General features: G+C 42.3%; 1 protein-coding gene across 6 annotated transcripts in view; it reads right to left on the bottom strand.

Annotated features, from left to right (window-relative positions):
- ARL15 (ARF like GTPase 15) overlaps window positions 1–14,686 on the bottom strand; it is a 299,893-nt gene extending 285,207 nt beyond the window's left edge. For 2 of the 6 annotated variants that reach the window (XR_012904918.2, XM_075932475.2), the window contains exon 1: window positions 13,952–14,686. Coding sequence is in view for 5 of the 6 variants with exons in the window: in XM_075932475.2 (XP_075788590.1) it covers window positions 13,952–13,963 (12 nt within the window). In the remaining variant the exon portion in view is untranslated. The remainder of the gene's footprint in view (window positions 1–13,951) is intronic. The other 4 variants (XM_075932471.2, XM_089779394.1, XM_006139539.5 and 1 more) reach the window with 4 other exon arrangements.
- Between the last annotated feature and the right edge of the window lie 1,356 nt (window positions 14,687–16,042).

Here is a 16,042-nt window from a genome sequence, read left to right as displayed (position 1 = left end):
GCATGAGGAAGTGTGACGAAGTTTCCTTTTATGGCCATAAGGAAAGATCCTGCAAAGTGCATAAGTTGATGTGACAGGCAGCAGATGGGACTTCTTCTCGGAAAACATGTCTCAGAACCAAAAGCAGCATAGCCCTCCTGTGGGTCTGAAGGGACTCCAGTTACCTCCTGGCCAATCTCCGGGAAGCTGTCGCCTGGCCTGCTTCAGCCACCTGTGAAATCAAAACTAACTCCCGCCATGCTTGCAGCCCGCCACTAAACTGCCAGCATGAATGTGATGTTTATGTGAGTATTGCTATACCATTAAGAATCTGTACAGCTAGCTAAGATTAAACAAGCCTCAGTGCTGCTTCAGTTCACCCTTTGCCTGGGCTTATGCCTTGGCTGATTCTAAGGCAACAGGACAGATAAGTATAATCTTTCTAAAGAGGTGATGGGTGGCTTGCTATACTTTACAACCATTACAAATTGTGTCCTGTAATCCTGTCCGATCTCATAAGCTAAGCAGGATCAAGCCAGATCAGTATGTGCAGAGAAGCATTCCACAGATCACAGGCTCAGCCAATGATGCTAATGATTCAGTAGGTAATGCTTTCCATTCCAAGGATTTGTCTGTACTATAGTCTTCTGTTACATCAAACTTATGCCCAAGTTAACAGACACAATACTGGACACAAGCAATGGGTCAGTGCAGTATTCAGTACCAGGTCAGCTAGTTATGTGTAAACCCTGAATAGCTAACAATGCTAAACAACTCTGTAAAGTAAAACAAGCCCTGATGATCTTACAGTTGGGGTCCCAGTAAGATTGTAATTCAAACAATTTTACCTACCTAAATTACTATTTGAGACACAGTGGTCTTCACTTTTTGTCAGAGATCGTGGCCAAACATTCCTGTGAACTATTTAATAGTTGCTACTTTCCATCCCATTAGGCTGCACACACACTAAGCTTCTTTCCAAAAAGAAAGACCAGAGGCAGTAATACAGAACCCTAACACAGATGAGGTCCAAGGAACTACAATGTATTTGTCTGTAACAAACCAGTTCAAAACCAATGGTTAAAATACCAGTGGTACCTCATCAATATTCCACGCACCATTGCTACCAGTTGTGCTATACTGGGATAACAATGGTGAGGAAAAAATCGTTTAGCACTGATAAGGCTAATGTGCATCTCTCATATCTTCACTGGGAAGTTAGGAGGTTTAATTCATTTCATGTTTTAAAAGTATTGGGTACTGTGGACTAAGGTACATATTTGTATATAAAAATATACAGAAGTACACATTTCCATTATTTTTCACAAATGATTGTGCAGATGAAAAGTCAATTTATACAAACTTTAGTTAACTATGGTTTACCAGGAATCTCAGCAACTGTTGTAGATGAAAAAAAAATCATGATTTAAATAATCTCTTCTATATAAGTTCCTCTGCATTATTGTTTAAAAGAATCAAAAACTCAGAATGGAAAGCACTTTATTATTCTCTTGAACATTTAATAATGCTTTGACTGTATAGCCAGTGGTGGGGAACCTTGTTTTTGGGTCAGAGGCCACTAACCCACAGAAAAATTAGTCAGGGGCCACATACAAGTGGCAAGCAACAACAACAACAAAAAACCTCATTGATGTGGCCTCTGACTGAGAAGGAGAAAGACACTCCTCACATTCTCCTCCCACACCAGAGTCTAGGGAAGCCCAGCCTAGTAGATTTTGGGTGTTCCATTCCCGCAGTGAGGCATTAGAGGAGCTGGAGCACCAACATGGGCTCCTCAATACTGGGGAGGCCCTGAGCCTCAGGAGCTGGATCCAAGCAAGCCAGAGACCGGATGCAGTCCTCAGGCCTGAGGTTCCCTACCCCCAGTATAAGCAATGCTGTTGCCTGTTTAGACAAACAAGGTCCTTTTGTGAATCCTGCTTTGAAATGCCTTAATGTTTTATTTTACCTAATGGACAAACATTAACAGAAGCTATTTATTTAGTTTTAATGTTTGCTTACCATGTAAATGCCAATTCTACAAACAGCAAATGAGATCTATCACCAAGAACTTTACTTAGTGGGAAACCAAATGTTTAAATTTGAGAAACAAGAAAATCTGCCCTTTTTAAAAATAAATTAGGTTGATATAGTCTGCAAGAGAGATTTTTAATCACAGAATGTCTAAGCCCTTTTTGACTTTATGATATGCGAAGGAGGCATAAGAAGGTTTTTACCTGGGTACTGGGGCCCTTCCTCCTCCCAATTTTTTTTAATAGTTCTTACATTTCTATTCTTATCTTTTCTGAATTTCAGTTTCAAACTCTGTAATACATTAAAGGATTAGTATTATGAATTTGTAAAAAGGAAGCTCTTTCTTCACTACTATTTCATGGGCATTTGTGCAAAAGTTGATCTTAAAGCCCTTCAAAGAGCTCTGTTTCCAATCTATTGCAATGCCATACCTCTGTTAGGTCTATGGTCATTTATAGTAGACTGGACATACACAGCCTAAATATAAACTAATAATAAACCACACAAAAAATGCCTGTTCAAGCCACCTTTATACATCACATAAAGAAGTCCAAAAATAACAACCTATGTCTCCTCTTTAAGACCCCTGCCCTTCAAATTTGATCATTTGTATATGTAATTAAATATACTGACCCACGCATCAATGCATTTGAAATTCATCTCACACACACACCCCTTTTAAATGAATTTTTCAAAGAGATCTTTTTCATACTCTGGGAAACAATAGTTACAAGCTACCAGTTTTACACTTTGGGTGATTCCAATGCACAGGAGTTCACAGTGTTAGTTCATATGCTAAAAATATTGCAGTTTAAACAAGTGAACAAAATGGCTCCCATTACATTAATGTGGCTGACATTGTGATTTGGGACTTGTAATGAATGAACATTTCTCTGAGAATGTCTGGAAGCCACAGACCTCAAAACATCATCAATGGAGCAATTATGGTTCCATCTGCTTTGCCAATGATGGCATTATGGAATCCCCATATAGGATTTGCAGAAGCAGCCAGTAAATTATGTAGTGCCATCAACTCTCTGTCATCCCTAATTTTTTCAAGGCAATAGGGAAAATGAACAGCAGGAGCACAGGGAAAAAGAATCACAATGGTTACATACCACAACAGAATCAGAATTTAGTATAGGTTGAACCTCTCTAATCTGGCATTCTCTGGTCCAGTAATATCTGTAGACCGGCCTGAGTTTAGTTAGCCAGATATCCACTTCTCCTGGGTGTGGTCAAGTTTCCCACAGTCCCATGAAGTTTGTTTACAGGCACCAGCCCTGGCTCTCAGTGTTATGTACTGTTATTTAGGAGTAAATTAGAGGTAATTGTCTCCTAAGTACCCAGTAAGCAGTGGGAATGTTGGTAATGCTGATAGACAATACTGACCTCCCATGGTCTGGCAAATTCTCTGGTTCAGCACCACTCAGGTTCCAAGGGGGCCAGACTAGAAACGTTCAACCTGTACTTCCTGCTTTCCAAATACTTTTAGAGTTAGGAGCAAATTATACACACACAATTTACAATTCAATGGGCAAATGATTTTTCACAAAAATTAAAATCTTGGGACAGCAACTCTTAAAAAAATGTAGTAACTTCTTTATTGAAATAGGTTTAACAACATTTCCCTCATAAAATCCAAGTCAAATTGAGCAGGTCAGAGAATCTGAAAGTGAAAGCTAAACTATTTGCCCAACCTGAAATAGAGAGATAACTAGTGAAAAGTAAACTTGATATTTTTTAAACCTCTCTCACTTCTGGTAACCTAAGATGTTATTAGTAATAGGAAAATGTTGTTACTTACAACTTATGATTTAAGTTGACAGGCTCTCTATGTTTTTGTATAATTGTTTACAATTTAGAGAGTATAGCTAACCTTGGATGTCTGTTCATATTAAAAATGATCTTTTTTAATCTGATTTCACCATACTAAGTTTAAATTTTTGTAATGAGAAATTTTCCTCTTCACTACTCAGACTCAATACTGATGGTGGATATACTGTGATACAAAAACAGAAGAAAGCATTTTGTTACAAACTGAATTGACATTGGAGGGGCAGTTTAAACATTTCAATATAAACATTAACCAAGATTATATTTTTATTCTAATATGCCATGTTACTGTAAAATTTTAGTCTGTGTACATAGCATTAATGAATGTGAAGCATGTGCTTAAATTGTTCTCAAATTGTTCTGTAACAGGGTGGATAGTTTCAGAATGCAACTGCAACAGGACAAGTAAGAGCATGAATGTGGCTTGTGTAAACTAGCTTACACATGCCCACTGAAGGGGAAAGAAATACAAAACTATGTTGCCATTGCTGGAATTTTGAAACTGACAAGGTATTACTGGCCCAGTGATACGATAAGCTAATGCTCCCATTATCAAGTCTAACAGGCAGACTTTTTCCCATGTCACAGTGAAAGATTAAGTTAGCATCCTCTTGAAAGATGGGGGTGAATGATGTAAACTAACAAATTGCCATCTGCAGTACAGAAGACTCTAAAAGTCACAAAACACCAGAGTTATGAAACTACTGGTCAGACACCCTTTGAACCTGGGTTCAATCAGGCAGTAGTAGAGACAAAGAAGAAAGAACAGCAGCAAATACTGTACAGCCTGGGGCTTTAGCACCGGGGTTCATGATTTCAACAAGGCCCTGATTCTGGACTGAAACTGGGAGCAGAGCTGTGGAGCTAAAGCCCAGAGCTTCAGTGCCTACCACAAGGCCGAAGCCCTAAATGCAGAATTCCCCTCAGTCTAAAGCCCCAATCCCTACCTGAAAGTGGGAGTAGAGTTTCCCCCTCCGCTCCCCCCGAACTTCCTGCCAGAAGTCTTGATACCCATACCCAGAGATCTGACACACAAACACACCCTCTGTAGCTGTAGCCCCACCGCCCCGATGGTTGAAATCCATAGTTTGGTCAGAATTACAGAAAACCTCCACTGCCTGTTTTTAAACGTAAAATGTTGTTAGCATGCGCATCAAATTTGAGGTTACAGTTCCAAGAAGATTTTTCTTTCCATGCAAGGACATACATAAGCATATTCCACTAATATTTCCCATTTAATGCCTACAGTTCTGTGTGTAATTCTCCTTTAATGAGAAATAAAGTACTAGGGTCATGTTTTCCTTTGCTGGTAGTGCACTCACATCTTCATAGGGCTTTTTAAATCCATTTAGAGATGCTCCTCTACTGAAATACAATAGTTAAAAAAACTAAAATTTTGAAATATGGCAAAATGGGATTAATGGAACACCAACAATATCCAGACAGGAACTAGGGAAGTTCTTTGAACTATAATCATTATAAAAGAGTACTGAGTAGATGAATCAGAGAACAACAATATTCTTCTAGCTGTTTTTCCTCACTAAAAAACATTTTGCATGAGATTTTTAGCTGGTTCAACCACAAGACAACTTAACACTAAATTTAAGTTGCAGGACTACCACAAAAAGTTGGAGACACATCACCAGTCATTCTGCAGAATACACAGGCCGTCAGTTCAATTATGCCAAGGATAACTTGGCAGGCCAAAAAGGAATTTGAAGAGCAACTAGCAAGAGACACAAACTATAGGTTGGACTTCCCTGGTCCAGCAAGCACCCTCGGGACCTGACTGGTCCTACATGAGGGATTTTGCCAGACAAGGGGAGGTTATTTCTGCCTCCATCCCATCCCAGCACTGGTCCTGCCAGGCATCCTTGCTGCCACCCCATGGGCTCCTGAGCCCTTCCAGGCAGCCCCACAGGGATCCCAAGCATCAGCCCTCCACCAGGACTCTCTAGTCTTGCAACGTCCATGGTTCTAGCAGACCACTGTTGACAAGCTACGGAATCCTGATTTAGAAAGGTTCAACTGTAATAGAAAAGAAGTTTAAGTCTGTCAGAAAAGGAAGCCTGCCAAACAACCAACAGGCCACTGAATGATCAAGGTGATAAAAGGAACACTCAAAGACGGCAAGGCTGTTAGAGAAACTAAATTAATTCTTCACATCGGTCTTCACTGTGGAGAGAATCTTCCTCAGTCCAGACCTCAGCTATTCTTTTTAGATGACAAGTCTGAGGAACGGTCTCAGACTGAGGTGTCAATTGAAGAGGTTTTGGAATAAATTAAATGGTTAAGTCACCAAGATCAATGTATTAGACAGTAATCATCCAAGAGTTGTGAACTTGAATATGAAATAGGTGACTTACTAGCTCTGCTATCACTTAAACGTGCTTACATACCAGATGACTAGAGAGTAACTAATGTGATGCCAATTTTTCCCCCCCCCAGAGTCTAAGTGCAGCCCTGACGGTTACAGAGCAATCAGCCTAACTTCCTAGGCAAATTGATTGAAATTATAGTGAAGAACAGAATACAGCCACATTTGTTGGGGGACAAATTTACACAGCTTTTGTAAAAGGAAGTCATTTCTCATTGATCTATGAGAATTATTGGAGAGGGTAAACAAACCCATGGACAAGAATGATCTAATGGATATAGTGTACTTGGACTTCAGAAAACCTCTACCCAGGTCCCTCCCAGAAGGCTCTTATCCCATGATTGCATAGTTTGCTTAAGAGGGATTGTTCTCTACTGGCTTAGTAGCTATTTAAAACCAGACTCTCAAACAGTAGGCAATAGCCCAAAGATGCCTCCCCACACCCCACTTTCCAAGGTGGTCTGCTGGCAGGGGCAGAGATTGAGGCTGCATGTAGGAGTATCCTCCCTCCCCTACAAACTACATCTTTCCACTCCCTTCCCAAACCTGGCCCTTCAGCTCAGCTCCAGGGCACAAAACCTATCTACTGCTTTGCCTGACAGATCAGCAAGGATAGCATGTATAGAGGAGAATGTGGGGGGGCCCACTGGGACTGAGGTTCAGTAGATGTGCTTTGGGAAGGTTTTCCCTTCCTCAGAATCAGGATTGCAAGGAGTAGTAGGGAGAGGGCTGTGTACTTATCCGTAGTGGGGATTATTGAGGGCATCCTCCCCTTCATCTCATCTGACAGCAGTGGAGTTTGGGTGTTTTGCAGTGAAGGGTTGGAAGACTACCCTAGGACACTGACCTGTCCGCTCCTGTCTCAGCTATCCATGCTAGGAGCAGCAAAACTGTTAACAGTGAAGTAAATATGTTTAATATGGCAAAGATGTTATGCCACTAAGACAAATTTAATAAAAATACTTTAGCCCTTGATGCTACAAACACTTGCACGCAAACTTAAAGTCAATGGGACTATCCATATGATCAAGATGATGTGATCTGCTTAACTATTTTTGTTTTTTTAACACACACACACACACACACACACACACACACACACACACACACACACACACCCCCTCCCACCCCCAGGGACTCTGGAGGAAGAGGCGGGGAGAATAACAGTTTTACAAAACCCAAATAAGGTTCACTAACAGCATTTGAATTTATTTTATTATAAATTTTAATCAATGGTTATAATAGGACAGTTTCCAAATTAGTGTCACATACTGATTTAAATCTGAATGAGGGTAAACTTTTAAATCTGATCAAGAGAAGTTTGAGGGGGAAACATAACAGTCTGCAATTACACAAAAGGCTGTTACGCAAAAGGTTGTTATATAAAGAGGAGAGTGCTAAATTGTTTCCACTGCCATTGATACAAATAATAGTCTTAAATTGCAGCAAGGGAGATTTAGGTTAGACATTAGGGAAAACTTCCTATCAGAGTAACTTAGGGAGATTGTGGAATCTCCATTTTTAAGAACAGGTTAGACAAACACCTACCAGAGATGGTCAAGATAATACTTAGTTCTGCCATAATGCAGAGGACTGAAATAGATTACATACTGTGCTCCCTTCCAATCTACATTTGTATAATTTCCCTGAAAAATCATGTGTTAAATCACTTTGATGAAGTTGCTCCACTTGACAAAGTAGCTTTCACCATATGCGAATGCAGTAAAAGCATCAGACAGGTGTTTTTCGTTAAAAGGAAACCATTAAGTATGCAGTATAAGTCATGCATGTCATTAAGGAAGTTTCAATGAAAGGCTCCTTAGCAGTCTAAGCATTGCACTGTAAGTTATAAATGTGAGAGTCAAAGTGGTGCAGTTTCATGCTACAAGCTTTCCAGAACAGCTTAAAACTAAATGAGAAGTCTGGTCTGAATCCACACTTTTCACAAGGTGTGGCTTGTGCATAATTTCCTGCTTGAACCATAGAGCACTGAACATACATCAAACACCACAAACCTAAATTTGCATTAGACTTCTTTACTTACACCAGTGAAAGCTCCAGATGCAAGACAACAAGAAAGTATAGTAAGATCCACCAAAGGACTACCCACATACAGAAGTTTTACTGATGTAACAACCAATATAAAGCAGCATAACATAGGGTCTTACAGTAGTTTATTCTGAGATGGGAAGAGAAATAGCAATAAATAGCTCCACATTAGGAAATGTACAGGTGTAACTTGCTTAAAAATATGATGCTCCCAGCAAAAAAACCAGACCAGTTTGTTTGCTTAAAGGGGGGGGGGGGAGCACGAAGGGGAGTGTGTAGATCAAGCCCAAAGATGTTAAATTAAACACCAGGCTCCCACCTTCTTAAGGAATGAAACAAACCTGAACTGGGAACAAAGTACAGGATACCTAATTCCTGAAAGGAAACTGTAGTAAGGAATCAATTAGTAACAGTGTTTGGTGCTACAGGGACCATGGAGCAAGATCAGGTTCTAAGCCAGTAGTAGAACAGAAGTGCAGAAAGAGAAACTCAGGCCAGGGGTCAAAGCTAATTTCAAGTCTAATCCTAAGCAATGCTTGAGTATCCACAATTCCCTGCTGAAGTTGAAGGGTGTTGCAAACACTTAGACTTCTTGGGATCAGGCCATTTGAAGCCAAACTTGAGAGGCTCCAATCAAAAGTAGGGTCTATAATGTGTATGGCCTCCATTATAAGATCTTGGGTACAGCAACATTGTAGTTCAGTGGTTTGAGCATTGGCCTGCTAAACCCAGGGTTGTGAGCTCAATCCTTGAGAAGGTCATTTAAGGATCTTGGGCAAATGTCAGGGATGGAACTTGGTCCTGCCTGACTGCAGAGGCCTGGACTTGATGACCTCTGAAGGTCCCTTCCAGCTCTATGAGATAGGTATATCTCCATATATTAAAATAACCAGCATTACCTTGAAATAACTTAGTATTTCAAAATAGCTGCCTGCTGTGTAGATGAAGACTCCAGCTGGAAGACTTCTTAACTCCTACAACCCTCACTGTATGAGGAGTAAGGGAAGTCAGAGCAAGAGTGCTCTATTTTGAAGTAAGCCCTGTGTAGACACTCCCAATTTTGAAATAAACTACTGAATTAACATAACTCAAAATAAACTCTGCAAATTGAGCTAAGCCCTGCTGTGTAGATGCACCCATGGGAAGAAAGCCTTCAAGAAGGCTGTTGATGGGTAAGAGGGAGCCTGCAGTAGCTTCCCCTATCTTATCCAATACTCCTTACCTCCACCCAGTATGCTTTCCCATTTTGCTGTCACCATTTCAGCCACTTACCTCTTCCTTTTCTCTGGCCACTCTATGAAAGTCACGCTGTGGTTAGCATCTAAAGTTGGATACAATATAAGCAACCAATGCCATTCCTGCATACCAAATAGCAATAGTCTCTATTCTTACACAGTGCAATGAGCCTCTGTCCTCCAGGCTGATGAAGTGAGATATGAAAATTCTCACCTAACTGATCACCCATGTGTTTTATTGGAGCAGATTGTGAATGTTTCCTGAACCATTGTTCCTTACCAAAGGCCATGCCTATGAACTACCATTCATAGGCTATTTCACAGAGAAGAAGCAGAACAGATAAAGCTAAGAAATAAGTTGTCAGTAAAACTATCTCAATGCTCAAGTTTTTTGGGAGGAAGAAAATGAACACCCAGTTTAAAAGGATACAGTGTATGCACCCAAAAGCAATATACTGTAACTGCCAGAGATAATTTTTTCTTATTTGAGTTTCATACAGATATGGGCACAAATTCAACATTTTTATTGCTTTTTTTTTTTTTGTATAACTATTTGTTTGAAACTGTGAATACTGAATAGTACGGTACAACTATTCTCACTTGAAGAAAAGGGGGATGGCTTTTTTCCTTGCTGTGAAAATGTATGGTCACATCAGTAGTCCTCTGGTCCTAAAGAAAGGCAGCTTAGACACTGGCCCATGTCAACACTGGATCAGCCTTTAGATTTGAGCTATGAACTAAGCTCTCCACACCTACAATAAACCCAACCTGATTGAAGTTGGGATGTGTAGTCCAAACCCTCACGTTTCATATAGTGTAGCAAATATACAAGGCACTGTACATCAGATGAATTGAGATGAAGTTGTATCTTGAAAAGGCTACATTCCAAAAAAATACTTGCTGTAACAGCGCCAAATGCCCTATACGGATACCAAATTAGTATCTGCATCCATATGCACAAAAATAAGCTGCAGATACCCAAATCCACAAATACAAAGTGGATTTCCAGGGCTGTACAAACGGAACAAAAACCTATGGGAACACTTCACATAATAGGCATACAAAAGACTTTTCTTAAAGAGAGAAAGCAAAGAAGTTTGTCATATAATAAGTGAAACATCATTCCAAACTAAATATCGTTCCAAGCATGCTGGGCGATTTGAAAGAAGGAATGAAGTCACGAATGGACAAAGGGAACAGCTAGGCCAGTGATCCTCAACAAGGAGTACGTGTATCAGTGGAGTTATGCAGAGCTCTTCTACTGGGTACATAAACTCATCCAGATATTTACCTAGTTTTAAAAGAGATTACATAACAATCACTAGTGAAGGCAGTACTAACTAAAATTTCATATAAACAATGATTTGTTTATATGGATTTATATACTAAACAATGAAATGTAAGTACAATATTTTATTCCAATTGATTTATTTTTTAATTGTGTAGTAAAAATGAGAAGGACAGCATTTTTTCAGTATTCTGTGACTTTGTATTTTTCTGTTTAATTTTCTAAGTAAGCCATTTTTAATTGAGGTGAAATTTGGAAGTACACAAGACGTCTCATTCTTGAAAGGGGTACAGTAGTCTGGAAAGACTGAGTACCACTGAGATCAGGCTTGTTGCCTAACAATTAGAAAAAAGGCATAAGAGTACATTTATATTTCATTTCTTTAAAAGCATCTCCCCTCACAACTCTACCAGTTTGATAAATTTAATGAATGTTGAAATCTCACAATGATGCATGTTCCCCAGAATTTCCATCGCAGTCATGCAGGTTAACTTTCGCTGTGAACAGTACATGAGATATGTTCAGTTCTGAAACTAGCTAACTTGATAGAAGAAAACAAACTGCTCCAGGATCTTGAGAAGCCACAGTAAGGCTGCATTTGAGACACTGCAAGTTCACTGCCAGTATTCCATTAACTATTTTCTTAAAGAAAAAACTACCATTTCATTTATACAAAGGTCTCCCTCCCTGACTCAAGCCTAACATACAAGTTATAGGCATGACATTTTCAAATAAAGCATTTCTACTCCAAAAATAAATCCAAGATGCCTGTATTCAAACCCAACATTCAGGTAAGTGTTGAAAATATTGTGTCTCTTTCCCCATCTGCGGGAAGGGGGGGGAAGGGGGGAGGGGGAATCAGGTCAGCTGTTACAACTGCTTTCATTTCAATGGTAAAATCTTGCAACACAAAGAAGAGAGGTATCTTGCCCACTATCTAATAAGACAATCTCGTAGGTCATGTTTATTAAAAGGAGGATCCATGCTGAAGAGCAGGGATGTGATAGTGTAGTCAATTAACCAATAAGCACAAATTTTAATAGGTTAATGCTATAGATGACACACATTCCTCCCACCCCAGTACATTTTTAGCAAGCTAGCCAGTAGCCTGTCTCAGTCCTGGCTTGTGACAGGTCCCAGACCTACCCCCACTGCAGCTCTGCATTTGTTGCATTAGCCGGGCTGCCTGCCTACCTCCTCGGTTTCAGCCTCATGCCCAGTCCAGGAGCTCAGACACACCACGGACAGAGCCACCCTTGTATCAGAGGCAACAGCACGGAGTGATAGGCAGCCAGGCCACAAGGGAAGCTGATTTTTAAACTGGCTCCCCTCATGGACCAGCTTCTGCCTGGAGCTTCTGATAAAGACACAGCAGCATGGAGTGGCAGGGGACTCCTCGGGAGTGGGGTGGATTAGGGATGTTTAAAAACCAGCTCCCCTCACGGACTGGCTGCCTGTCACCCCGCACTGCTGCCTCCGATACAACAGCCCCTTTCTGGGGAGGGGTCTGAGCTTCTGGACCCAGTGCTGCCTGCCTGGCTCCTAATACACTTTAAGGATAGGTCCCAGACCTGGTGCAAGCTGGAACTAGCCTGTTAATAAGTTTACTGTCGGTGCAGGGATGGGAGGACGACAGGGGGGAAAAGAGGGAGAGGGGAGAGAAATGCATGTAATCTATAGCACTAACCTATAAGCTTTTTCTTATCGGTTAATGGATTACACTATTACAACCCTAGGCTGGATTGCACTGGCTGCCAACCCCACCCAATAAAAATTCATGAGGTTACTCGACTATTCAATTAACCAATATTTAACATCCCTACTGAAGAGGTCAATCATTCAGCGTTCGATTTAGCGAGTCTAATAAGAACTCGCTAAGCTGACTGCTGAAGGTGCCCCAATCAACCATGGTACTTCTCACTACTGGAGTAAGGGAAGTCGATGGGAGAGTTTCTCCTGTCAAGCTCCCACCGTGGGGATTCTGGAGAAATTCAGCATAGGTAAGTCAACTCCAGCCATGTTATTTACGTAGCTGCAGTTTATCTTAAGCCGACCTTCTGGGTTAGTATAGACCTGCCCTAAAAATCACAATGGTCCGTGTAAGAAAGAACGACATAAAAGATCAGAGCTTCAAATTCCAAGGGGGGGAAAAAAACCTACTTCATCACACAGGATATGAACAACCCTTTACTAGATGGGGATGGCAAGAAGGGATTTGCCTTTTATTTTAAGTGTTTACTACTGAACAAGAAGAAAAAACATAATACTTTGAGCTTAACTGGAAGTTTTCATTAGTCTCTCATTTTAAACGTAAAGAACTCAGGTAAAATGGAATCACGTTAAAATTTGAATATTCAGTTCACTACATAGCATAGCCATTCAGTGTATTTGGTAGTGGCCCACACATTGGAGTATGAAAACTTTTAACTACCACCCTGGCCTGAAGTACACACCTGTGATACAATCTCTGCGGACAAATAAGGGCAACGTTCATTAAGAAACATTAAAGTTACTGGTGAATACTAAACTACTCAGATGCAGTACTGGTCATGCCCAAGGTTACAATTTAGCTCATTCCTATGCTAATGAATTTAGGGGGAAAAAGAAAACAGTGACCTAGGTCAAAACTTTAGAGTTCTAATAACAACCAAATGAGTGGGGCTACAGAGCACTTTAGCAAAATCGTTCTGGTTTATTGGCTTTTAATAGTTCTATAAGACTGATCAAGATAGAACAAGACAAATACTCCCACTTCACAATCAGGAACTCATTCAAGGACTTAATGGAAAAGTTCTCAGGGCACACACACCTAGGCATGAATGCACCCTCAGAGCTAGTTTACAACATTGGAGAAAGAGCATACTTTATCTGGTGTAGAATTATCCCCTTCCCCAGCCTTCTATTCTAAGCCTGTTAAAGTGTGATCTTTCTCCAGTGTTGTAATACTGCTCTGAGAACTGTTTTCAATTACTTTTTTACTTATTTGCTGTAGGGTTCCACCAGCCTCCAACCCAATAGCCTTTAAAACATTTTGTAGTCAGAAAGACGATATTAATACAGTGGAGTATTCTATAACCAGTTTAGTAGGAAGGTTCAAGATAGGAAAGAAAAGAGTGATGGGGGGCGTGCTCCCAATTTACACCCACTACATACCAGATAATCCATGTACTGGTGAATAGAGATGGTCTGCTCTTGCTAGGCAGTCTCAAGGAGCTCTCTGCTCCTCTCGGATGATTTTAGGTGAGGTCTGCTGCTATTCAGGAAGAGTCTTGGTTGGAAGGCTGCTGCTACTAACGAGTCTCTGACGTTCTCTGCAGGCAAGTCTTTGGGGTACGGAAGGGAGGGAACAAGCCTCTACGACGCGTATAAGGAAGGTCTCAGATATTCCTGCTAGGAAGACCCCAGAAGAGCGGCTGGAAGGTGCAGGGGCGTGGTGCAGTGATCGCTGATACTGCTGCTGAGCAGACAGTCCCCAGGATGCAGGGTGAGGTGAGGTCTCTGAGGCTGGCAGGAAAGTCCCGGCGAGAGGGAAAGGGGGACGGCGGGGGAGGGGGGGGACTCTGCTACTGCCGCGGAGGGGCTCCGTTCCCGGCAGGATGATCCCAATAGGGTGGGGTAGGGTCTCAGGCAGGAAGGTTCCCCCAGCACCGCCTCCCTGGGCAGGGGGCGGGAATCTGGGGCTGTCACTGCGGCTGCCCCGCCCCTGCCGCTCGGACTAGCCCTGCAGCGTCTCCCCGCAGCCGCCAGCACTGGGCTGGCGAGGCTCACGGGATAGCCCAGCCCAGCCCCCGTGGAGCCCGCAGCGCCCGATGTTTCAGGAACAGGGGAGCGCTCTCCCCGCAACGTCACCGTCAGCTGATCACACACGTGGGACGACGAGCGGAGACTCTTAAAGGCGCACACGCGCACGCTTCTGGCGCGGGGGCGTGGTCCCGGGTGTGGGGCAGGCACCGCGGGGCACTCGCCGCCAGCCCGGCGCGCTCTGCTTGGGATTCAGGCCTGGCGGGATGCGGACTCCTCCCGGGGGAGGTGGCCCAGCGAGTATTCGCTGCTGCCAGGGAGTGAAGCCCGCCCCGACGGGGCTGCCCCCTGGGGCTGCAGCATTTCCCGCAGCTGGGCGCACGTGCGCACGTCCCAGCCTCCCCTACAGCTGCCTGTCCCAGGCTGCCGGGCGTTCTGGTCCCGTTGCCAGCAGCACCCTCAGAATGCAGGGAGTCCGGCCAGCAAGAGGTTGGCTCACACCTTCCTGCCCCCACCCCCACCCCAAGGGCTCCAGCATGTTTTTTCGGAACATGCTGCTATTGTGGTCTTTCAAAAGAAAATCGAAAGAACAGAGGGGTTTTTCTGCCAGGCTATGTCTAGACTGCAAGCCTCTTTCGAAAGAGAGCGTCTAAACTGAATGCGGAATTTCGAAAAAGCAAGCCGCTTTTTTGAAAGAAAGCACCCAGTGAGTCTGGATGCTCTCTTTCTAAAAAGCCTGTTTGCTTTCAAGAACGCCTTCTTTCAAAAGAGCACTTTCGAAAGAAGGCGTTCTTCCTCGTGGAATTAGGTTTACCACCGTCGAAAGAAAAGCCGCGTTCTTTCGATTTAATTTCGAAAGAACGCGGCTGCAGTCTAGACGCAGGTGAAGTTTTTTCGAAAAAAGGCTACTTTTTTCAAAAAAACCCTTGAGTCTGGACACAGCCCCATTGTTACACCTCATCCTATGAGGAAGAAGCCTTTTCTGAAAGTGCTTTTTTCAGAAAAAGGACTGTGTGGACACCAAGGCTGTGTCCAGACTCAGGGTTTTTTCGAAAAAAAACTTCACCTGTGTCTAGATTGCAGCCGCGTTTTCGAAATTAAATCGAAAGAATGTGGCTTTTCTTTCAACGGCGGTAAACCTAATTCCACGAGGAAGAACACCTTTTTTCGAAAACGCTCTTTCAAAAAAAGCATTCTTGAAAGTAAACAGGGCTTTTTAGAAAGAGAGCATCCAGACTCACTCGCTGCTTTTCCAAAAAAGCGACTTGCTTTTTTGAAAGTTCTGTGTGCAGTCTAGATGCTCTTTCGAAAGAGGCTTTTTCGAAAGTATCTTTCGAAAAAGCCTCTTTCAAAAGAGGCTTGCAGTCTAGACATAGCCCAAAGAAGGAGTTTTTTTCAAAAGAGGAAAAAGCATAGATGCCCTGGTGGCCATTCCGTCCATAGTAATCACAGTTTAAATGTGATATAGCAGTGGTCCCCAACCTTTCCAGGTTGTCGGGTGCC

Source organism: Pelodiscus sinensis, chromosome 6 (assembly GCF_052426305.1).
Source record: "Pelodiscus sinensis isolate ZL-2025 chromosome 6, ASM5242630v1, whole genome shotgun sequence".
In the NCBI taxonomy this organism is placed as follows: domain Eukaryota; kingdom Metazoa; phylum Chordata; order Testudines; family Trionychidae; genus Pelodiscus; species Pelodiscus sinensis.
Note: the sequence above shows the minus strand (reverse complement) of the source record. Positions and strands in the feature narration are given on the sequence as shown.